The 26,274-nt window shown below is 44.8% G+C and overlaps 1 protein-coding gene across 1 annotated transcript in view; it reads right to left on the bottom strand.

The window, feature by feature from the left end:
• XIRP2 (xin actin binding repeat containing 2) overlaps positions 1–24,313 on the bottom strand; it is a 211,409-nt gene extending 187,096 nt beyond the window's left edge. Inside the window, exon 1 of the mRNA XM_073545792.1 lies at positions 24,173–24,313. Coding sequence (XP_073401893.1) covers positions 24,173–24,284 — 112 coding nt within the window. The 5' untranslated portion in view covers positions 24,285–24,313. The remainder of the gene's footprint in view (positions 1–24,172) is intronic.
• Positions 24,314–26,274: the final 1,961 nt, after the last annotated feature.

The following is a 26,274-nucleotide window of genomic DNA, read 5'->3' as shown; positions in this document are numbered from 1 at the left end:
CTCTTCCTCCACTGGTAGGGAACATACAACTTTCCACTGGGACAACGCTCAGGTTTGTCCTCCTGAAACTCTTCCAGAGCACGTCTCAAATCGGGTGAGATGGCAGAAAGAACTACCCCCTCGCCTAAGATGGTAGCAGGCTTAGTCACCACAGGAGAATCAGCAAGGAAACTCCTAGAGAGGGCATCTGCCTTGACATTCTTAGTGCCCAGAAGAAAAGAGACCACAAAATCAAAACGTGTGAAAAACAAGGCCCACCTAGCCTGTCTAGGATTCAAGCGCTTGGCCGACTCGAGGTAAATCAAATTCTTGTGATCAGTAAGGACCACGACTTGGTGTTTGGCTCCATCCAACCAATGTCTCCACTCCACAAATGCCCATTTCATGGCCAACAGTTCCCGATTCCCCACATTATAGTTACGTTCGGATGGGGAGAACTTTCGGGAAAAGAAAGCACAAGGATTCATTTTAGATGTCACAGGATCTTTTTGGGACAACACCGCTCCTGCACCAATCTCAGAAGCGTCCACCTCCACCTGAAATGGGAGTGAGACATCAGGTTGCCGCAAAACCGGAGCAGAAGTGAATCTTCGCTTCAGCTCCTGAAAGGAAGAAACAGCCTCCGGAGACCAATTCAGCACATCAGCACCCTTCCTAGTCAAATCCGTCAATGGCTTGGCAATACCAGAAAAATTAGCTATAAATTTCCGATAAAAATTAGCAAAACCCAAAAACTTCTGGAGAGCCTTCAAAGAAGTCAGCTGAACCCAATCATAAATGGCCTGTACCTTGGCCAGGTCCATTTCAATAGTTGACAGAGACAAAATAAATCCCAAAAATGAAATCCTCTGTACCCCAAAAAGGCATTTCAATCCCTTGACATACAGGGAATTCTCCCTCAAAATCCGGAACACAGTCCGAACATGTTCCACATGAGAGTCCCAATTCTTGGAGAAGATCAAAATATCATCCAGATAGATAATCAAAAATGTATCCACAAAGTCTCGGAATATATCGTTCATGAGGCACTGGAAGACAGAAGGGGCATTAGTGAGCCCAAAAGGCATCACCAGGTACTCAAAATGTCCCTCCGGAGTATTAAACGCCGTCTTCCATTCATCCCCATGCTTAATGCGAATAAGATTATACGCCCCCCGAGGTCAAGCTTGGTAAACCAGCAAGCACCTTTAACTCTGGAGAATAGATCAGAAATCAGGGGTAACGGATACTGATATTTAACAGTAATTTTGTTGAGGGCACGATAGTCAATACAAGGCCTTAATGAACCATCCTTTTTAGCCACGAAAAAAAAACAGCACCTAAGGGTGAAGAGGATGGTCTAATATGACCCTTCTCCAATGACTCCTTAATATAGGATCGCATAGCCTCGTGCTCGGGTACAGATAAATTGAAAAGCCGACCCTTGGGGAATTTACACCCCGAGTTCAGCTCAATTGCACAGTCATAACTCCTATGAGGAGGCAAAGACGCAGACTCATTCTCACTAAATACATCATAAAAGTCAGCCAAATAGTCAGGAACATCATGCGACTGGGGAGAGGTGGAGAAAACAGGAGCATCACTAAGGGCACACCGACAACCCCAACTCACCACAGACAAAGATTTCCAATCCAGAACTGGATTATGGATTTGCAACCAGGGAAACCCCAGAACAATGGTATCATGCAAATTATGCAACACCAAAAATCTGCAATTTTCTTGATGGTCTGGGGCGACCCGCATTACCACCTGGGTCCAAAACTAAGGTTTATTCTTCGCCAAAGGAGTAGCATCAATCCCCCTCAAAGGGATAGGCATCCGCAGAGGTGTCATAGGAAATCCACAACGTTTAGCAAAATCCAAGTCCATCAGGTTCAGAGCTGCTCCCGAATCCACAAAAGCCTTGGCGGAAAATGTGGACAGGGAGCAGTTCAGAGTAATTGCCAGAAGAAACTTAGGTTGAACACCACCCACAGAAAACGTGTGTGCACAACGTTTCTCTCATTTAGGGCAGACAGAAATAATATGCGAGGCATCTCCACAAAAAAAACACAGCTTATTACGCCTTCTGAACTCTTGACTTTGCGCCCTAGACAAAACTCTATCACATTGCATAGGTTCAGACATTTGTTCAACAGGTGGCAACATCTCTCGTGTAGTTTTGCTTTCACGTAAATGCCGATCCACCTGAATGGTTAATGACTAGAGTTGAGCGAAACGGGTCGAAAAATTTCAAAAGTCGCCGACTTTTGGCAAAGTCGGGTTTCATGAAACGAAACCCGACCCTAGGATGAGGTCGGCCACGAGGTCGGCGACTTACGCGCCAAAGTCGCATTTCAAAAGTTTGTTTTGCGCTCTTTTTCAGCCAATCAGGATCCACGGACACTGTGGGCAACGTGATGACATAGGCAGGGGTCACCACCATCTTTCAGAAGGGCATGCAAGTGATTGGCTTGCTTTGGTGGGAGTCACAGGGGGTATAAAAGGGCGTGTACGCCGACCGCCATCTTACTTCTGCCGATCTCAGTATAGGGAGAGGTTGCTGCTGATTCTGTAGGGAGAGCGTTAGGCAGGGAAGAAGACAAAAAAACTGCTTCTGCTGCTAGCGATTTGGCCTGCACAACACACCAGTCACTGTGTGTGCAGTGCAAGGGGAGGCTATATAGTGGTGTATCAGTGGTGTTGGTTGTTGGGCTGCCTTCTAAGGCTTCCTGACATTCCTGCATTGCTGTTTACCCACTGCTCCGCAAACTGCTTTTTTAAAAGCAATTCCAATTTTTTTTTTTGTCCTGCTGAGAAGAAAAAAAAAACTGCTTCTGCTGCTAGCAATTTGGCCTGCACAACACACCAGTCACTGTGTGTGCAGTGCAAGGGGAGGCTATATTGTGGTGTATTAGTGGTGTTGGTTGTTGGGTTGCCTTTTAAGGCTTCCTGACAGGCTGGCATTGCTGTTTACCCACTGCTCCGCAAACTGCTTTTTTAAAAGCAATCCAATCTCCCTTATCCTCTAGTCACTTTTGTCACAGCTGTGCCATCGAGCCTGTCACATAGCGCTCAGATATTCATTGGGCCTCACACAATCCAAAAGTGTCCAGTGTCCAAAAGTGTGTGCAGAGATTCAAAATCTCCCTTATCCTCTAGTCACTTTGGTCACAGCTGTGCCATCGAGCCTGTCACATAGCGCTCAGATATTCATTGGGCCTCACACAATCCAAAAGTGTCCAGTGTCCAAAAGTGTGTGCAGAGATTCAAAATCTCCCTTATCCTCTAGTCACTTTGGTCACAGCTGTGCCATCGAGCCTGTCACATAGCGCTCAGATATTCATTGGGCCTCACACAATCCAAAAGTGTCCAGTGTCCAAAAGCGTGTGCAGAGATTCAAAATCTCCCTTATCCTCTAGTCACTTTGGTCACAGCTGTTCCATCGAGCCTGTCACATAGCGCTCAGATATTCATTGGGCCTCACACAATCCAAAAGTGTCCAAAAGTGTGTGCAGAGATTCAAAATCTCCCTTATCCTCTAGTCACTTTGGTCACAGCTGTGCCATCGAGCCTGTCACATAGCGCTCAGATATCAGTGGGCCTCACACAACCCAAAAGTGTCCAGTGTCCACAAGTGTCTGCAGAAATTCAAAATCTCCCCTGTCCTATAGACACCTTGTACCTTGTTTTACATTACTATATAGTTTGTTGGATTTTGTCTACATTTCTACCAAAAATGAGGAAGGCTGGTGGAAGAGGCCGTGGAATTGGGCGGGGGTTGGCAGCTGGTAATGATGGTGTTGGTGGTGGATCTGATGGTAGTGGCAAGAGCAAAATAGGACCGAATGCAGGAGGTGCTGACCCTGCGTCATCGTCTGGCTACATAAGGCCTCAAACGCTTAGTTTTCTAGAAGTTGGCAAACCACTTTTAAAGCCAGAGCATCAGGAAAAAGTTTTGTCTTACATTGCTGACTCAGCCTCCAGCTCTATCGCCTCCTCTTCTTCAGTTGTAAAAAGTAAAAGCACTGAGTCGTCATTGGAGGCTCATGTTCATGAACCACACCTTTCCTTGTGTCCTTCACCCCAACCAAGATTGAAGGATGACGCAGGCCATACTACTGATTACTCCATGGAGCTGTTTTCACATACCATGCCTGGATTATCAAGTGAAATGGTGAATTACCCAGGCCAAGATGAATCTGACATGGAGTGCACTGATGCACAGCCGCTGATGGATGATTCTGCTGGTACATTCACTCAGAGCACTACATTGTCCTTGCAGTGTACAGAGCCAGATTCTGACCCTGATGAGACTCAGGTGCCCCTTCCCGCACACTATACCACCATACACGGTGACACAGAGGAAGGTGCACATGACATAGAAGAGGAGGTGATGGATGACCCAGTTGTTGACCCAGATTGGCATCCATTGGGGGAAGAGGGTGCTGCTTCCAATAGCTCAGATGAGGAGCATCCACAGCAGACATCGACATCGCAACAGCTGTTATCTGGCAGGCCCGGAGCACTCCAAAGACAGGTTCCTAACATCAAAAGAGTTGCTGGACAGCTTGTCCAGAGGGTCAAAAGATCACAGCGTGCTAGGCCGCAAAATGTCTGCCAAAGTAGGAAGAGTGCAGTGTGGCACTTTTTTGAACGAAATCCTCATGATCAGGCCAAGGTTATCTGTAAGAAGTGCGCAAAGACCTTTAGCCGAGGGAAAAATCTGAAAAATTTGAATACCAGTTGCATGCTTAGACATTTAACCAGCATGCACTTGCAAACGTGGACACAACACCAAACCTCAAGTGCCACATGTGCAACTGATCACAACGAAGGTAGTCAGCAACGCTACATTGTTTCCCCCACTGTAAGCCCACCGGTTATCACAGCAGCAAATGTTGAGGTGTCGTTGCAAGGCCACAGCAGTCAGGGAATCCCACTGTTATATCAACGAAAGACTGATTCTAGGCCATCAGAAAGAACACCAACTCCATCACCATCATCAACCCTCTCTCAGTCCGCCCTGTCCACCACTACTTCCACCATATGCAGCTCTCAAGTCCAGCTCACCCTCCCAGACACTATGAGTAGGTCAAGAAAGTACTCAGTCTCTCATCCGCGTACACTGGGTTTGAACGCCCACATTGCCAAACTAATCTCGTTTGAGATGATGCCCTTTCGGTTGGTGGAAAGCACAGCTTTCCGCGAACTCATGGCCTATGCAGTACCACGCTATGACCTACCTAGTCACCACTTCTTCTCTCGCAAAGCCATCCCAGCCCTCCACCATCATGTGAAAGACCGCATTGTCCATGCACTCAAGCAGTCAGTGAGCGGAAAGGTGCACCTCACAACTGATGCATGGTCCAGTCGGCATGGCCAGGGCCGTTATGTGTCCATCACTGCGCACTGGGTTAATGTGGTGGATGCAGGGTCCACAGGGGACAGCGGTGGTGGGACAGTGCTGCCTAGCCCATGGTATAGGAAACAGTTGGCCGTAGGCGTTCGACCCTCCTCCTCCTCCTCCTCCAGAAGCGAAAGCTCGTCCACAGAGTGCAGTCGTACGAGCACTCCATCTGCAGCTGCCACTGTTGCACACGATGTGTCCCCCTATCGAGCAGCTAGTGGAAAGCGTCAGCAGGCTGTGTTGCAGATGATGTGTTTGGGCAACAGACACACCGCCGAGGTGCTGGCCGAGTACTTGAAGCGACAAACTGAGTCATGGCTGGGCAGTGTACATCTTGAGGCAGGCAAGGTAGTTAGTGATAATGGCCGTAATTTTGTGGCAGCCATAGCCCTTTCAAAACTCAGCCACATACCTTGCTTGGCTCACACCTTGAACCTGGTGGTGCAGTGCTTCCTCAAAAATTATCCGGAGTTAACAGCCCTGCTCCAGAAGGTGCGAAGACTGTGCGCGCACATCCGCCGGTCGCCTGTACACTCCGTTCGTATGTAGAAGCTGCAGCGATTGCTCCACCTTAACAACCACCGCCTTATTATCGACATTGCAACAAGGTGGAACTCCACCCTGCACATGGTGGAGCGGCTGTGCGAGCAGAGGCAGGCCATAATGCATTTGTGGGAGGATACACGGCCAGGCACTTTGAGAGCAGACATGGAGTTGACAGGTGTGCAGTGGTCGAAGCTGAAAGACCTCTGTAAAGTCCTTCAGTGTTTTGAGGAATGCACACGGCTGGTAAGCGCAGACGACGCCATCCTAAGCATGAGCATCCCACTTATGCGTCTGCTCATGCAAACTTTGACGCACCTTAAGGAGCAGGCGTCTGCAGCCAATGTTGATGAGGAGGAAGAGGAGGAGGGAATCCTTGATGACAATCAGCCATTGTCTGCTCAGGGACCTCTCCTGGACGAGGTGGAGGAAGAAGAGGAGGAGGAGGATGATGATGGGGATGATTACTTAGGGGAGGAGGATGCATCTCGTGGGGCAAGTGAAAATGTTGGCGTGGCAAGGTCTGGTACAGGGTTTGTGCGTGACTGGAGGGATGTGGATTTGCCAGAAAGTGCTCCTCCACCCAGCACTCGCAGTGCATCATTGACACCGGGAACATTGGCCCACATGTCAGATTATGCCTTGCAGATCCTAAAAAGGGACCCCCGCATTGACAAAATGATGAACGATGACGACTACTGGTTGGCCAGCATCCTGGATCCACGCTATAAAGGCAAATTACAAAACATCATGCCACAGGAGAACCTTGACCTAATATTGGCTAATAAACAAGTAACTCTGGTAAATCGGCTGCTTGAGGCATTCCCAGCACAAAGCAGCGGTGATGGTTCTCACACGAGCCGTACGGGCCGGGGGCAACTTGGCAGAGGTGTTCGTGGTGCACACAGCAGAAGTGGCGTTGGAGACAGGGGTTTCATGACAATGCTGTGGACTGATTTTTCAAATACCGCTCACACAACTGGTAATACTGCATCGATGGAAAGTGACAGGAGACAGCAGTTGTCAACTATGGTTACAAACTACTTTTCCTCCCATATCGATGTTCTCCCACACAGGTCATTCCCCTTTGACTATTGGGCCGCTAAACTGGACACCTGGCCTGAATTGGCCCAATATGCCTTACAGGAGCTCGCTTGCCCAGCTGCAAGTGTGCTATCGAAAAGAGTCTTCAGTGCAGCTGGATCAATCCTGACAGAAAAAAGGACCCGTCTGTCAACCCAAAATGTGGATGATCTAACCTTCATTAAAATGAACCATGCATGGGTTTCCAAGGATTTTGTCCCACCTTCCCCTGATGACACATAGGGTGACAGAAAAATGGCTTGCTTTGGTCCACCTCTTCCTGGGACTTCACCTATTTCGCCTTTTGCATCAGCTGAATGTCCAACATCAACATATTTCGTAATAAATTCTTGGACTTTTGTGCGCTGCCAGATAAAATCACTAATCCAGTTTATGAGAAAGTTTAATCCATTTTATTTCCCAACGCATTTCGAAATGTGTACCATTTCTTCTTCAGGGGATGACAGATATATGTCATCCCCTGAAGAAGAAATGGTACACATTTCGAGACGTGTTCGGAAATAAAATGGATTAAACTTTCTCATAAACTGGATTAGTGATTTTATCTGGCAGCGCACAAAAGTCCAAGAATTTATTCCGAAATTTGGTGTTTCAAGTGGTCACAGAGCTGACCTTTGGACATGCAGCAAGCAGATTACTGATTCCACATGCCTGAATCTCTCCTAAAAAGGGTGAGTAAATTCCAATCTATTTCTCCAGAAATAACCCAGATAAGACCCTATTGCGCTTTTTTGTTCCTTTAGTTTTGAATACATCACAACATCAACATATGCCACTTTCTAAAACTCCCTAACTGTGCTGCCTCCCCCCCCATGGCCGGGGTCACCACCTAGCGCACGACACCGTGCGAGTGCCGTTGCCCTGGACAGGTGGGTAGGCCGACTCTTGGGCGCGGGCACTGGCACAGGGTCCCTCATAGTGCAATCAAGTGTCTCTGACGGTGGTGGTGCACACCCGCCGTCAGACACACCGCTGTACTATGAGGGGCCCAGTGCCAGTACCGACGCCCACGAGTGGGCCCCCCTTGCTTGGGCAGGGCCCCAGCATTTGCAATCTTTACCTCTCCCTGCTCCTCCGCTGTGTAATCTGGGCCGTCAAATCCATACTGGGCCTAACACCGTCTGAGCCTGCCTCCTGATGTATAGACCTATATTTTGAATGTGTACGCTATCCATACATGTTATCTGGGGATACGGTACCCTTTCTAACCTTTGTGCAATCACGTGCAATCCATGCTGGGCCTAACACCGTCTGAGCCTGCCTCCTAAGACATATATTTTGAATGTGTACGCTATCCATACATGTTATCCGGGGATACGGTACCCTTTCTAACCTTTGTGCAATCACGTGCAATCCATACTGGGCCTAACACCGTCTGAGCCTGCCTCCTGAGACATATATTTTGAATGTGTACGCTATCCATACATGTTATCCGGGGAAACGGTACCCTTTCTAACCTTTGTGCAATCACGTGCAATCCATACTGGGCCTAACACCGTCTGAGCCTGCCTCCTGATGTATAGACATATATTTTGAATGTGTACGCTATCCATACATGTTATCCGGGGATACGGTACCCTTTCTAACCTTTGTGCAATCACGTGCAATCCATACTGGGCCAAACACCGTCTGAGCCTGCCTCCTGAGACATATATTTTGAATGTGTACGCTATCCATACATGTTATCCGGGGAAACGGTACCCTTTCTAACCTTTGTGCAATCACGTGCAATCCATACTGGGCCTAACACCGTCTGAGCCTGCCTCCTGAGACATATATTTTGAATGTGTACGCTATCCATACATGTTATCTGGGGATACGGTACCCTTTCTAACCTTTGTGCAATCACGTGCAATCCATACTGGGCCTAACACCGTCTGAGCCTGCCTCCTGAGACATATATTTTGAATGTGTACGCTATCCATACATGTTATCCGGGGATACGGTACCCTTTCTAACCTTTGTGCAATCACGTGCAATCCATACTGGGCCTAACACCGTCTGAGCCTGCCTCCTGAGACATATATTTTGAATGTGTACGCTATCCATACATGTTATCCGGGGATACGGTACCCTTTCTAACCTTTGTGCAATCACGTGCAATCCATACTGGGCCTAACACCGTCTGAGCCTGCCTCCTGAGACAAATATTTTGAATGTGTACGCTATCCATACATGTTATCCGGGGAAACGGTACCCTTTCTAACCTTTGTGCAATCACGTGCAATCCATACTGGGCCTAACACCGTCTGAGCCTGCCTCCTGAGACATATATTTTGAATGTGTACGCTATCCATACATGTTATCCGGGGATACGGTACCCTTTCTAACCTTTGTGCAATCACGTGCAATCCATACTGGGCCTAACACCGTCTGAGCCTGCCTCCTGATGTATAGACATATATTTTGAATGTGTACGCTATCTATACATGTTATCCGGGGATATGGTACCCTTTCTAACCTTTGTGCAATCACGTGCAATCCATACTGGGCCTAACACCGTCTGAGCCTGTCTCCTGAGACATATATTTTGAATGTGTACGCTATCCATACATGTTATCCGGGGAGACGGTACCCTTTCTCACCTTTGTGCAATCACGTGTAATCCATACTGGGTGTGAGAACGGCTGGCGAGCTGTTAAGCAAGCTACAGCACCTGTGGTTTGCACACATAAGTTTTTCATTTTTTCAGGAATGACGGTTAGGCCTAATTCCGGAACTGCGGTTGACCTGCACTTACTGGGAAATCATTGTTCGCTGGTAATAATTGTAATCAGTGATCCCCATCACTAACGTTGTTCAGCGGGTTATCTGCACCTGTAAGCGACAAGTGCTGGCCTTTTCAGTGTAGCGCACATGCAGCCACGGACATGTAAGTGCATGACACACCAGTTATTGGCCAATCTCATGTGCCAGAGCCTCACGTGTCCCTCTAGTAAGCCGGACTCGGACCGCGGGGCATGACGGAGTCTCGTTCGTTAACGGAATTAAGCTTGCAATGTGTGCATCTGTTCTGTAGCTGGCATGGTTGAGGTTTCCCAGGTGGAGTCGAATTTAACCGTAGGCTCCACTCCTGGTGGTGCCCTTCTGGACATTCCTTTAAGGTTCAGCTTTGCAACCATACTGCCCACGTAAAACAAACACTTTGCCTTCATGAACGCTGTTTGGAGGGTCATGACTCGTGGGAATAACGCCGCCCAATCATTTAACCTGCTAGAGAGATCGTTCGTTGCTCCCAAGCATGACATCACACTCCCTAGGAAGAAGGTAATGCCACTGTGGCGACCGTACTCCTGGGGGCGACACAAGTGCACTGATGCCCAGCCACTGCTCGATGAATCTGCTGGTACATTGACCCAGACCACTACATTCCCCTCGCACGCTACCCGGCCTGAATCTGACCCTGATGAAACTCAGGTTACCCTTCCCATATACAGTTCCATCTTACATGGTGACAAAGAGGAAGCTGCAGATGAAAGTGCAGGTTCGGCCCACCCGCCATCAGACACACCACCGTACTATCAGGGGCCCTGTGCCAGTGCCGTCGCCAACGAGTGGGCCCCCCCTGCTTGCCCAGGATCACAGCACTTGCAAAGTTGAAATACTGTGCAGTGAGATGGAAGATGGGGACGACGAGGAGTCTAGACTAGTACAGGGATTCCCTAGCGAGGAGACTTATTTGATTGTTTTCAATGTTGGGACAGCAATTTTTGGGGAGCACTATACTCTGGAGAATGATAGATGGGGCCCACCATACACTGGAACATTCCAAAGGTGGACATCAGACACTGGAGCAGCATTTACAGGGCCCATTATACACTAGAGCATTAGAAATGGGGCCCATTATGTTTGGAGCATTATTTGGGCCCATAAGACAGTGGAGCTTCATCCATGGGGACCAACATATACTGTAGCATTATGTGGAGCTCATCATATACTGTTTCAAACATTATATGGGACCAATGATTCTGTATGGAGAATTAGATGGGCCTCGTCATGAGATGTAAAAAGTGAGGTATTTTTCATTGTACTATACCGCTATTTCTCTGCCGTATCGGAGCATGATGAGTTGTGGTATGTGTTAAAGGGGCGCTCTTTCGCCCAGGGCACATGAAAACGTGCAGCCAGCCCTCCCCCCCACAACTTTAGCCAAATAACCCCCATTTTTCAGTGCGTAACTTGTATTATGTAGTTAATTAAGGTTGACAAGCTTAAGTAAGAAGAATTGATGCTTTTGGCATTCAAATGGGCACTGTAGGTGTGTTTCCTGTCCTCCTCTCACTGCCGACTTTTATTCCCCATTGACTTACATTGGGTTTCGTGTTTCGGGACGACCCCGACTTTTCCCTATAATCGGACGATCTTGCTCGACCCGACTTTTGGAAAAGTCGGGTTTCACGAAACGAAACGCGACCCTAAAAAACCAAAAGTCGCTCAACTCTACTAATGACATAGAATAGTCAAGACCAGAGGGAACAGGAAATCCCACCATAGTATCTTTTACAGTTTCTGACAAACCCTTCAGAAAGAGGGCTGCCAAGGCACCATCATTCCAGGTAGTAAGGACCACCCACTTTTGGAATTTTTGACAGTACAACTCTGCCGAATCCCGACCCTGGCTTAATGCCAACAGGGTCTTTTCAGCCTGATCAATAGCATTAGGTTCATCATACAACAACCCCAAGGCTTGAAAAAATGCGTTCACATTATTCAGAATAGTATCATCAGGTTTCAAAGAAAAAGCCCCATCCTGGGGATCGCCGCGCAGCAAAGAGATGACAATCTTAACCTGCTGCGCGGAGTTCCCCGACGATTTAGGCTTCAAGGCAAAAAATAATTTACAATTATTTTTGAAATTCAAGAATTTAGACCGATCCCCAAAAGACACATCAGGAGTAGGAATCTTTGGTTCAGCAGCATGTGAATGAGCAAGTTAGGCGTAAATTCCCCGCACTTCAGCAGCGAGCTGCTCCACATGATCAGACAATTGCTTCATCTCCATTGAGAGAAAAATTCCCCCTACGGCCTCAGAGATATGGAGGAAAAAATATGCACAAAAAAAAAAATTCTGACACACTTTTTTTTTTTTTTTTTTTACAATTCTCTCCTGCTATTGAGTACCCTAGGATCTGCGGTATGGCTGGTGATTTTGTTATGATGAGTCACCAAAGGAGGAAAAAACAAAATACTAGCTAAGTCCAGAAAAACCAGAGAGGTTGGCAGCTATCGGATTGCAGACCCCTGAACCTATCCACAACAACTAGCAGTAGCCGTGGGGGATTCCTACGGTGCCCTAGACCCCTCTCGATCACAGCCGGAGAACTACATAGCCTATAGACAGAAAAGGGAAAAACTAAACTGCCCCAGAGCAGACCCCAAAGCAATAGGCAGCCCCCAACATATAATGACGGTGAAGCAAGATGAAAACACTAACACAGATAGAAAGATAGGTTGAGCAAATGATGGGGCTCAAGCTAACTAAATAGGACAGGATAGGAAAGCTGCTGTCTGCCATCCGCAAAAATCCTATCCAAAATGAGCCAACCGACTGATAGGAAAAACAAAAATGGACAAAAAAGACAAAAATGGAATTCAGCTCACCCCCGGCCGGGGATGGCAGAACTCCCAAAAAACAAGGCAAAACAAAAACAAAACTGAAGAGTACAAAGCAGAGCAGAAAAGCTTAGCTTTGAGACGCAGGAATCAGACTGGTCTCCAAGAATCCAGCAGGATCACCAGCAAGGCAGAAGGGCATCGGCTGCCTTATATCCAGTCCTCAATTCCAGCCACCCAGTCATCATCTAGCTGCCCAGGTGTTTGGTAATCAGCCTCACTACCTTCCTTCACCAGAGGAGGGAGTTCATCAGACCTCAATGGTGAAGGGAAAAATAAACTCACAACATGCAGGATTCACTGATGGGAGAGGGTAGTATTATAATGAAGAGAGGAGGAGGGATTTATTATAGGCACCGCATGCCTTGGAGCCTAGAAGAAATCATTAGCATAAGGAAGGAATATAAGATTTCTCAACAACAAGACCATTAATATGAGGCAGACAGGTAGGACTAGTGTAACATTTCTATTACGTGTATGCCCATATTTATACGCCATATACATCCCAGGGGGTTGACAAATTCCCTTTAACAGACATGTTTATGGGTCACCCTCCCAGGGCCGTGGGGTACTCGGTACCGGGCCGGTATCAGGGGGATGTGTCACAGCGGCGGTGACCCCGGACCGTGGCCCTGGGCACCCAAGTAATAGGAAGATGTGAATGGTGGAATGTAGTTAGATGAATAGTTTGTGACGCCACCTGTGGTGTTCGGCAAGGGAGGTGTTAAGCCGACGCTGCAGACAGATCCTCTGGGACAGATGGTGTGGTGCAGCAATGATGGTATAGCCCTCCACAGGCAGGGCTGTTGTCCCAGGGCAGTGTAGATGTGGAGACACTTAGATGGTGTAGTGTCTGGCGCAGGGGATGCAGCAGTGCTAGGCGGACGGACGGAGGAAGTAATGGAGGACACCAGGGCATGCAGTTCCAAAGCTTTACTCACAGTCTGTAGTGCCCGCTTCTGTGCCGTGTCCTCCGGGTCAGGGACTCAGTCAACCTCCAGGCAAGATGGAAAGCTCCCCTCCACACTCCGCCAACTTATGTGCCTTTTCTGAACGTCTCTTTTATAGCACCTTTAAGTGTGAAGATCTCCTAGTACTGTGTTACACTGGAGTTCCTCCTGACAGATGTTCCCAAGAACTCTACTTGCATGGCAGACAGCTGTAGCCTGCTTCGGGGACTCTCTACTCCTAAGTCCCGGCTCTCTATCCGTGTTGCTGCTGTGCCCTCAAGTCTTAGATGGGAGGAGTGCATTTACAGCCCACTACTCCACCGGTGTCTGCTGCAGAACCATTAGTGTCCATACAACCTCGGGGACCGGGCCCCGGCCTTGCGCTTAGAACTTCTAGGCAGGGTTCTTCCTCTAACCCACGTCCTCTGTGTTCCCTTTTACTCCTACGTTCTGTACTTGTCTTTTCCCTTCTATGGACGCTCAGGCTTCAGTTCAATGTCCTTCTTCTTTCCTTTCCCGTGTCAGCTGGCTCAGGTCACTGAGGCAGCTGCAGCACTCCTTCCTCCATCCCTCTTCCAGGGATCCCCCACTCCTACCAAGTGGCTTCCTCTCCTACTCAACTGAAACCAACTGAACCTCAATCCTGGAACCGTCCCACTCTTTTATATGTATACTCAACTCCACCCACCTCCCAGCACGTCTAGTGTTCCAAGCAGGGAACCACCAAAGGTGCTCTGCTTCTCTCTAAGCAAGGAGCCGCAATGTGGGTGTGCTGAACTACTCTATTGTGTGGGGTGCGAGTGTTGGAGCGTGGTAAGGAGCCTCCTCTTACCTGGATGGTGGGGCACCACACCTTAGGAGAAGGTGCAGTACCTCTGTGGCGACTGAGCCTCAGGGGCACCACATTTACATACGATATTTCATCATACAAGGCATCCTATAGAGAAGGCTATGGAAAAATCAAGATAAAACAAACACTATATCTGTAAAATTTGTTGGAGGCCACCAGCTAAAAAAAAGGCAAATTGTACAGGCTAGGTGTTAATAGAAGAAAAAGATTTGACAATACAGAGTACAGTCTGTGATGCTGTATGAAGGAAGCAGTTCCAGAGTGGAACAGCAATTTCATAGTTTTCATTTTTATGCGTTTCATGCTAGCACCAAGCTCTTTTTCAAAAACAAACAACATGCAAAAAGAGCTCAGTACAAGCACAAAACGCGTAAAAATAAAAATTACGAAATTGCTATTCCACTTCTGGAACTGCTTCCTTCACACTGCAGCGCGGTCTACTCTGCAACGTAAACATTTTTTTTTCTATTCTTCCTTTTTCTATTAATCAATATGCAAAAGAGGGTTGACCTTCATTTGCAGACGTGACGCAGCAGCTGTAATATTCATGGGCAATAATTGAAGGTTTGACAATAACAACCCTTTCAGGTGGCCAACTCCATATCTCCCTTCTCATCTGTTCCTTTCAGTATCACCCTATGTGCGCTTGTCTACCCCTCTTTTTTTTCTGTACAGGCTAGGTGTTAGATACTCCATCTGGCAGGTCCTAGAGGTACCCAAGCCTCCGCCATTCACTCATATACAGTGACCTGGACTTACAATGAGTTTTCCTGAATCGTGTTGGAGTTCTCCTGAATTGTGTTGTAGTAACTGCTAGCTAGTGGAGCGATCTTGAATCAAATGTTGTAAAACTAACCAACAGAATCATGAAACAAAACCATAGTCAGAGGAATAGCTGATGTCAGATACCAGGAGGTCTTTCAAAACTAAAGATACAAATGAAATCAGCATATAATTAGCACCAAAGATGCATAAGGCAAGCCAAACAATAAATGACATCTCCAGACTGTTGGGAGGTTAAATAGGGTGTGGTGCTATCCCATAGGCAACAGAAGAGGGCTGATTATAGTTGCTGAGTTGCTTGGGAAGTAGACACGCACACAGACCCTGTAATGCCACCATCACTGGGCGTCATATGTGCTATTCAGAATATTGGTGTGACTATGATTTATGGTAATGACCTCCCAGGGTCTTGTTTTAGAATCATAGATTCTAAAACAAGACCCTGGGAGGTCATTACCATAAATCATAGTCACACCAATATTCTGAATAGCACATATGACGCCCAGTGATGGTGGCATTACTGGTCCCACCATCATCAGAGTCGCAGAGTAAGAGCAGCAGCACCTGGCAACAAAGGCAGATGTCACTGGAGCAGATTAAGTATAAAACAAAACATGATGGAAAAAAACAAACAAACAACTGAACCCAAAATATATGTAGACTTTATAATATACTTTAAAAAAAAAAATTAAAGTTACATCTGACCACAGCCTTTTGCCTTCCCCCCAAAAAAAAATAACTGTGAAAATGTGAATGATACAGGATCCAAATTCTATGGCAAATTCTACAACCCATTGACTTAATAATAAATGAATATGCAGAGAACTCCCCTTAAATGGTACAGGAAGGCTGACTTACAAAAGGACTCTTAATACCAGCACCGCCCAACAAGTGCGCCCCTGAGCATTTTGCTTTAAATTAAGTAAACTGTGTTAATATCTTCTCATTTTATATTTATCACATCTTTAACCCCTTAGCGACAGAGCCAGTTTGCAGCTTAATGACCAGGCCAATTTTTACAATTCTGACCACTGTCCCTTTATGAGGTTATAACTCTGGAAGCTTTAATGGATCCTGCTGATTCTGAGACTGTTTTTTCGTGACATATTGTACTTCATGTTAGTGGTAAAATTTATTCGATAAGTCTTGTGTTTATTTATGAAAAAAAACAGAAATATGGCAAAAAATTTTAAAATTTTGCAATTTTAAAACTTTAAATTTTTATGCCCTTAAATCAGAGAGATGTGTCACATAAATTTGTTAATAAATAACATTTCCCACATGTCTACTTTACATCAGCACAATTTTGGAGCAAAATTTTTTTTTGTTAGGAAGTTATAAGGGTTAAAGGTTGACCAGCGATTTCTCATTTTTACAACAAAATTTACAAAGCCATTTTTATTTCGGGACCACATCATATTTAAAGTCATTTTGCGGGGTGTACATGACAAAAAATACCCAAAAGTGGCACCATTCTAAAAACTAGACCCCTCAAGGTGCTCAAAACCACATTCAAGAAGTTTATTAACCCTTTAAGTGCTTCACAGGAACGAAAGCAATGTGGATGGAAAAAATTAACATTTAACTTTTTTTTGCAAAAAATTACTTCAGAACCAATTTTTTTTATTTTCACAAGTGTTAAAAGAGAAAATCAACCACAAAATTTGTTGTACAATTTCTCCTGAATATGCCGATACCCCATATGTGGGGGTAAACCCCTTTTTCAGCACACGGCAGAGCTCGCAAGGGATGGAGCACCGTTTGACTTTTTCAACGCAGAATTGGCTGGAATTAAGATCGGATGCCATGTTGCGTTCGGAGAGCCCTTAATGTGCCTAAACAGTGGAAAACTCCAACAAGTGACCCCATTTTGGAAACTAGACCCATTAAGGAACTTATCTAGATGTGTGGTGAGCACTTTGAACCTTCAAGTGCTTCACAGAAGTTTATAACGTAGAGCCGTGAAAATAAGAAATCCATTTTTTTTTCCACAAAAATGATCTTTTCGCCCACAAATTTTTATGTTTACAAGGGTAACAGGAGAAATCATACCCCCACAGTTATTATGCGATTTGTCCTGAGTACGCTGATACCCCATATGTGGCGAGGAACCACTGTTTGGGCGCATGGGAGAGCTCGGAAGGGAAGGAGTGCCATTTTGGAATGCAGACTTTGATGGAATGGTCTGCGGGCATCATGTTGCGTTTGCAGAGCCCCTGATGGGCCTAAACAGTGGAAACCCCCAACAAGTGACTCCATTTTGGAAACTAGACCCATGAAGGAACTTATCTAGATGTGTGGTGAGCACTTTGAACCTTCAAGTGCTTCACAGAAGTTTATAACGTAGAGCCGTGAAAATAAAAAGTATTTTTTATTTCCACAAAAGTGATTTTTTAGACCCCAATTTTTAGACCCCCAAAGTTGGTAAATAGTGGAAACCCCTCAATTCTTGCTCCAACCCTAACCCCAACACCCCTAACCCTAATCCCAACCCTAATCCCTAATCCTAATTCTAACCCTAATCCTAGTTCGCCCTAACCCTAACCCTAGCCCAACCCTAACCCTTAACCCTAGCCCAACCCTAACCCTTAACCCTAGCCCAACCCTAACCCTAGCATAACCCTAGCCTAACCCTAACCCTAGCCTAACCCTAACCCTAGCCTAACCCTAGCCCTAACCCTAGCCTAACCCTAACCCTTATGGAAAACTGAAAAAAAAAATATTTTTTTTATTTCATTATGTGTGCCTATATAAGGGGGTGATAAACGGGGGGGTTATGTACTATTTTTATTATTTTGATCACTATGATCGTTTATCATAGTGATCAAAATAATGAATGGAATCTGCCAGCCGGAGCCAGCAGATTCCCGGCGGGCGCACTGCGCATGCGCCCGCCATTTTCAAGATGGCGGCGCCCATCGGATGACGCCGGCGGGTGCGGGACCACCGGGAGGGGACGGAGGACAAGGGAGAGGTACCGGGAGGGGACCGGGGGGATCGGGGACCCTATTTCTCTATCCTCTGATGTGCGATCACATCAGAGGAAAGAGAAATTAAATGTAAAATCGCGGCTTTTTTTTTTTTGCGGTCGCCATTATAGGGTTAATAACGGCGATCGCAGAAGCGGGGTCAGTAAAAACCGATCGATTCATGTTCTCTGGGGTCTTGGCTACCCCTGGCAGCCGAGACCCCGGAGAAAATCCGACAGTGGGGGGCGCTATTCACTTAAATCGCAGCGCCGTGAATTAACGGCGCTGTGGTTTAAGTACCCTTAATTACCGCCGTTAAAAGGCGTATCGGCGGTCGTTAAGGGGTTAAGAAAACATTTCTGTAAATACAGTAATAAGAACCCCAAAACTTTAATGGTCTTTTCGGAACTTTGCTGGAATACTTGTTTCTGTCTACTACGAATACTTTCGACAACACAAATCCCAGTCTGTTATATGAATTTCTTCCTATGTCAATCATCCAGAATATCCTAGCAGCTTCTCATAGAATGACTGCGCCATCCCACTATTAATACCGCACTGTCGCAAATCTTCTGCCTGTGCTATTATATGGCTACACACACAAGATGCGCGGGGTAAGTGTCTCCAACAGTATATAAGAAGGATGCGATGGATATAGTAGTATTTAGTAGTCTGTGTGTTTAACTTTTCTTTTGATTCATGTCTATAACCAATATTGGATTTTTACATCTATTCACCACTTGTAGCTGCAATTTAAACTTGACCTTGATCAGAGTCTAGTGAATCATTTGACAAAACCCGACACAGGAAAATTACAAGGAGGGCACTGGGAAAAAACACACAGATGAGTAAATTCAAGCCGCCATGCAGGAGATAGTCTGAGTCCATATTATTTACTTTATCACATAGACAGGTCTATAAAATGCATGTGTCATATAGTGTACATGAGTGCGTAATATGGTGCCATCTTTGATATGGGGCTTGTCTCAAAATGGAAGCACTGGTCTATATGCGCTATAAGGGTGCATGAACTTCATAGACGGAGGTTCACTGCTCAGAGCCCCAGTTTCCCTCTGGCAAATCCAGCATGTCCATATATCACAAGAATAGCTATTCATTTGAAGGGCTGCCTTGTAATTCTACAATTGTCCAGCAGAGGTCACCACAGTGGAAATGCATACATACTTAAAGGGACTCTGTCACCCCTTTTTTGAGAAATCATATAATGATATTATTCACTTGTGTGTCACATAAGGATTCTCTTAGTACTTTTGCTTCCCCCGACCCCGCACCTTTCGTGCATAAATACCTTTTTATATCGGTTCAGATGTATGTAAACTGCCGCTGTCCGGTCCGCTGGGAGGGGCTTATTCACCTGCTCCCCCTCCCTGTCCTGCTCTACGCATTTATTCTTGTATAGAGCAAGACAGGGAGGGGGGAGCAGTTGAATAAGCCCCGCCCAGCGGACTGGACAGCGGCAGAGAATCCTGATGTGACACACAATTGAATGATATCATTATATGATATCTCAAAAAAGGGATGACAGATTCCCTTTAAAGCGGGAGACTAGTCGTAAGGCTAGGGTCACACAACTGTAAGTGCTACATCCAAGAAATATTTGACCAATTATTCTAATCAGTTTGATCAGACTGGGATCCATTTTTCTTGACTGTGGAGGCTAAAAAAAGTTTCTCCATTCTGTCAGTCCAAGAAAATCATCTGAGTGGCGTCCAATTTTTTTCCCCGGACTCAGACTTGAATGGTCGAGTGTGATCAGATTATCGGAGGCAAATCATGCATGCTCCACCTTTTTTCCTTGGACTATTCAGTCTGAAGATAAAAATCAGAAATGTGCACGGCCCCATAGAATAACATTGGTCTGCATGTGATCAAATGTTTTCACGAATCAGACTCGTATCGAAACTATGGTCGTTGACACGAGCTCTAAATGTAATAAGCTGTGCGCATGCGTATCCATCACTTGACCAGCCCAGATCATTGTCACTTGGAAGCAATTATGAACACCTATGTATGCAATCCATATAGTAAAGGCTCTATGCCATGAAAGTACAGATAACACAAATATAAAAGCAATCTTTATTATTAATATATAAAAACAAACACACAATAAATACAAATAAATAAAAAAAGAATGGAATACACAGGCAATGAAAAAAAATGGGGAATATCACCATAGAAAAAATAAGACCACAGTGGAAACCATAGTGGAAGTCTTGCTGGATGGATAATAAATATGGCTACAGGGGTATATTTGCTGCAGTTAGCTTGCTATAGAGTATAAATAAGTAAATCACCATGAGGCATACATGGGAATAACGTAAGTAGATGCAGCAGTTGCAGAAAAACCCTCCCATTTAATCAAGAGATCCAAATTAGACTCCTAGATGAAGCCTTTCTTTTGAAACGCGCGTCAGTGCGGTGGGACATCACCCCTTACCTTGGTACTGGATTACTGGAGCCATGTGTATAACAGAATTTTTGTTGCATAGTCTAATTTGGATCTCTTGATTCGATGGAGGGTTTTACTGCAACTGCTGCATCTACTTACCTTACTACCATATATACCTCATGCTGATTTACTTGTTTATACTATATAGCAAAGCAAAATGCAGCAAATATTCTCCTGTAGCCATATCTATTAACCATCCAGCAAGGTTTCCACTATGGTCTTATTTTCCCCCAGTTTTTTCACTGACTGTGTATTCCATTCTTTATTTATTTTTAGTACTTATTGTGTATATATATTGACTTTATTGGCATGCATCTTTGATATTGGTGTTCACTTGGAAGTAATTACCAAAAGATATTGTTAATGAAAGCAAGCAGAGATCTTAAAAAAATAAGAAAAATAGGGAATTGAATAAAAAGTTACCGTAATTTATAAAATGTTCTATCTTTCCTTTATGCATAGTTTAAATCATTAAATCATTATACTTTATATTGTTATTACTATTATTATTTATTGTAGAAGTATAATAAGCATACACACATACAGAAATAATATAAAAATAAATGAATAAAATGTTAAAAAAAATTACATAGGGCAAAATTCTATTTCTGGCTTTTATGACAGTCTGATAAGATCATAATATCAACTCATTTTGGTATTACAGGTAAATCAAGCTTATCACTCATTTCTGAAATGTCATTTGAACATTAGGCTGATAGATGCATTTTATTTATTTATTTAGTTTTTTTTCTTTTTTAGCTTTATATAAAAAAAAATTAAAACCCTTTTTTATACCCTTTCCAAACAATGCTGCTTGGTATGCTGCTGCTGTGTGTTATCGCTTTGTGACTTATCATTAAATTACTTTGCTAGTACCAAGTAAGGAAACAGATTTAGCCGCTCCGTGGTTCTCCACCTGTTTTCTATTGCCACCTGTTGTTTAACTACAAAGCCGGCGATAGTGAGCCAGCTGACCCGGATTGTACTCCACAGCGTGCCTGAGGTTGAAAATTGTGAAGGCTCATTGTACATTGTGCATTTAGTAAAGAGGCTGAGGGTGAGGAGTTAATTAAATATCACTTACAATCAATGACTCTCATGGGAGAATAAAGTGTGAAAAAATATGGGCCGTTTCACAATAGCAGTTTATGCCCCCTTGGACTGGCCCATTGGAGATCAGGAGAATCCTCCAGTGGGCCCCTGTGCAAAAGTGAGCCACCACCATTTTATATAAGCATTACTTGGCACAATAGACTTAATTTACGATGTACAGACAAAGGCAGCAGTGGGGCCCTGGAGTTGGACCCTTGGCCCTCAGTCCGACACTGATTATATGAGTACTGAAGTTTCCACTATCAGTGATGGTTTGGGGAGCCATGTCATCTGCTGGTACGTTCACTGTGTTTTATTAAGAGGAAAGTCAGCGCAGCCGTCTACCAGGAAATTTTAGAGCACTTCATGCTTCCCTCTGCCGACAAGCTTTTTGGAGATGGAAATTTCATTCTCCAGCAGGACTTGGCCCCTGTCCACACTGCCAAAAGTACCAATACCTGGTTTAAAAACAACAGTATCACTGTGCTTGATTGGCCAGCAAACTCGCCTGACCTTAACCCCATAGAGAATCTGTCGGGTATTGTCAAGAGGAAGATGAGAGACACCAGACCCAACAATGCAGACGAGCTGAAGGCTGCTATCAAAGCAACCTGGGCTTCCATAACACCTCAGCAATGCCACAGGCTGATCGCCTCCATGCCACGCCGCATTGATGCAGTAATTGATGCAGACGGAGCCTTGACAAAGTATTGAGTGCACTTACTGAACATACATTTCAGTAGGCCAACAATGACTTGTGGGTCTTTATTGACTGTAAGTCATTATCAACATTAACAGAAATAAACACTTGAAACAGATAACTCTGTTTGTAACCTAATATATAATTACCTTGTAATGTCTTCACTTCCTGCTCCGTCCAAATGTCTCCGGATCCCAGAATTCCAAAAGGCGGAAGTTCACTGACCGCAATATTGGGACACCCAAGTGATGGGTGTCTCAATATGGAAACTGCTGGTGGTACCAGCCTCTTGCGCAGTACCACCAATGAAACACTGTCGCAGCACACACACTGTATACGCCGTACGCACCACACACACACACTGTATACACCATACACTCCCCCCACACACACACTCTGTATATGCTGTATGCACCACACACACACACACACACACACACTGTATATGCCGTATGCAGTCTCTTGCATGGAACCACCAGCGGAACACTGTAGCGAACACGCCACCACCGCCATCTTTGTACAGGAGGATCGCATGCACAGTTTTAATGTGACCGCCGCTATCTGTCTGCACAAAGATGATGGCGGTCTGATTTACTGCACCTACGTGAATTCCGCACAGGCGCAGTGAGTCATTCGGCTGATCCCGGTGGCAGATGCACAATGTGTCTACAGGCAGAGGAAGGCGGTCACATTAAAGGTCTCTTCCACACAAACGAAAGTTCATTTTAAAAAATGTCTGTTTATGACCGTGTACGGAGCATACCACATCTCCTGGGCAGGGGAGGAAGCAAAAGACAATATTGACATCACAGCAGGAAATCGCAGAGGATTCATTTTGTGAGGTAAAATATTTCAAACAATATTTTACCTCACAAAATGTATCCTCTGCAATCTCCTGCTGTAATGTCAGTATTGTCTTTTGCTTCCTCCCCTGCCCAGGAGCTGTGGTATGTTCTGTACATGGTCAGACACAAGGGTGAGAGAGAGCACAGGGGGGAGACAGCGCAAACGGGACAGCACATGAGAGGAGAACAAAGCACAGGAAGGAGAGAGACAGCAGACAAGGGGGATAGCACATGGGGTAGACAGGTTAAAGAAGAGAACACAGATGGGAGAAGTCAGAACATGGGGAAAGAGAGGGTGGATAGGTGGGTGAGCACATGGGGGAGAGATTCTCAATGCTGGAAAGCCCCCATCGTGACATTACCGCTCTCCTGATGCGAAAGCATCGGGCCTCCATCTAGTGACTCTATATAATATATGAGCTTCACTTTTTATATTGAAGAACTGAAATAAATTAACTTTTTGATGATATTCTAATTTTGTAAAATGCACCTGCAGTGGTAATTTTTTAACTTTTTTTAAACTTTAGAGTAATCAGATAAGTTTGTGTATTACTACTAGCTCACAAATAACTTAAAAGAGGAGTAACGTATAACACTTACAAAAGTAACTAATAAAAAGGAGAAGCTGGTATTAATGACTGCCCCTGTAACCCATCAGAACTACAGGTATGTGACGTGAGTAAATGATTGCGGAGGAGGACATTTTTGTTTGCACTTCCTTTCAGTCATCCTTTTCAAGAACTCTACAGTTAGCGTTCCCAGCATTTCCACAATCCTAAATAGTTAATAACAATGAAGAATAGATGTCATCCACTCTCCAGCACATAAATACAAGCTCGGTCAGAGTGTAGGTGTAGAGCTCACCTGCCATGCTGCCGTCCGTCTCGTTCTCTGACATGGTCTTAGGTAAATTTCTGCCACCTTTGTTGTTGAAGTTGTTCCTTGAAAGGCTGGAATAATTCCCAGGCTGTTTCATCGATGCTGGCGAGCGTAAACTTCTCTCAATTTCAGCTTCCTGTTAGCAGACATAAAAGGAATGTTTGCTGAAAGTTATCGGGAGGAAACACATGTAGTTTTTCCTAAGGGTGTCCACGGCAAAAGTGACGTCTCATAGTATAACTCTCCAATATTCTCTAACCTTCACGTTAAATAGTCCACATTATACCCTGTGTGGAGAAGATAGTAATAACGTAAAGGACGCTTTATTTAGATTCACTAGACCATTATAAAAGCCTATTAAATAATATTAGATTTATATTCACATGTTGAGATACTCAAAGAGGACCTGTCATCGGGTCAAAATTGGCCAGTTTTTGCTCATTTTATTCTTGCTGCTCCCATGAGTATGCCGTCTTTTTTGTTTTTTAAATCTACAATATGTTTCTAGAGATAGGTTGCTTTTTTTTGTGATTTTTGTTTTATTATTTTTTTCCCAATGGGGTGTGGGTCACAGAGTAATGATGCAAAGCGGCCTAAAGACACGCCCCTGAGGATTCTGTGAGCACCGCTTCCTTGGTAAAGACAATAGAACTGTAAATAAATAAAAGCAAAAACTGGCTACTTTCGACCTGATGACAGATCCTCTTTAAATAATGGGTATGTCACCTTGAAGACTTGCCATGTTACCTCTTGCTGTTTAAACCCCTTTCCTTACTCACATCTCCACCCCTTTAAATGCACATCTGGACACCTTGATGATGCAGCATCCTGGTGCCAAAAAGAGAACATTTAATAAATGCTGCTTTTCAGGAAGCTTCTGAAAGTTCTGCACTATTGCCAACTTCTTCCTGAATTCCGGATTGTGTCTTTCCTTTTATCCCAGGAGTCATCCAAACATTCCCAGAGAGATTATGAATTAACAATTAGTCACCACGATCAGATTTACAATGTAGTGTGATGCAGTGTAGGCTATGAAGCAGCACCAAATTAATAATGACAGTCGCCCTACAGGGTATACGAGAACAACATACAGCACAGCAGGGGAGGACATGACATTGGGGCAGCCATCTAAAGGGGTAATGTGGCCAACTTCCATTTCCAAAGAAGCAAAACGTACAGACATATTATTGTACTGCATAGGGCCTGTATACTGTACTGTCTCAGGTGCCTCTTCTGTCAATGCCCGCCCCTGCAGAACCGGTTACCCTACACTACATATCGTATCACAACTCTTTCCCTCATGCTTGACCAAGTTAATCAATAAAATATTACAGACTCTTATAGGGGAAGGTGAGTTGGAAAGTTGGGATGGGGAGATTACAGAACTGAAACTTTAGGAGAGGACTATTCTACCTGATATGTCCAGAATGCAATAATTTATGAGCAGGTTGTGGATCAGCCTATGGTAGTCCTGGGCGGACATATTGTCCTTTCCTAACAAGAATTGTTTCCTAGATAGTCATGCGGAATCCTTAAAACAGTTGATAATGCACGAGACCTCATGGATGACACCAAGTGGTGCAATAGGCTGTGTACAGAGTGTATGAGTTCATGTTCCTTTGCAAAAGAGAAATTACCAAAAGTTGTACAAAGTTCTTTCCTCCATGAAGGGGTTACTTGGACACCAGTTTTATACCAGTAAGGAGACACCAGTATTATAAAAAACACTTCATACTATAGGGGACCTGTTACATCATGTCCTGAAAAACGGAAAAAAAATTCAAAGAGGAAAAAGTGCGTTTCTCAGATTTTGCTTTATGGCCTTCATTGTACTGTAAAAATAAATAACTTGGTAAAATAATTTTCACGACACCAGTTTGATTACGGCAATACTAAACTTGAATACTTTTTTTTCTTTATATTTTAGAATCTAAAAAAATTCCGAAATCTGTAAATTTAAATTTTTGTTTGCATCCTCATTTTCTGAGGGTGGCAACTTTTTATTTTTCTGTCAATGGCGCTGTGTGAGGGTTTGTTTTAACTGAGCTGAAGCTTGTATTGATACTATTTTGGGTTCCATACTGTAT

This window comes from Dendrobates tinctorius, unplaced genomic scaffold, assembly GCF_039654945.1.
Source record: "Dendrobates tinctorius isolate UK_male_01 unplaced genomic scaffold, ASM3965494v1 ptg000143l, whole genome shotgun sequence".
NCBI classification, from domain to species: domain Eukaryota; kingdom Metazoa; phylum Chordata; class Amphibia; order Anura; family Dendrobatidae; genus Dendrobates; species Dendrobates tinctorius.
This window is presented reverse-complemented; position numbering and strand designations above follow the sequence as displayed.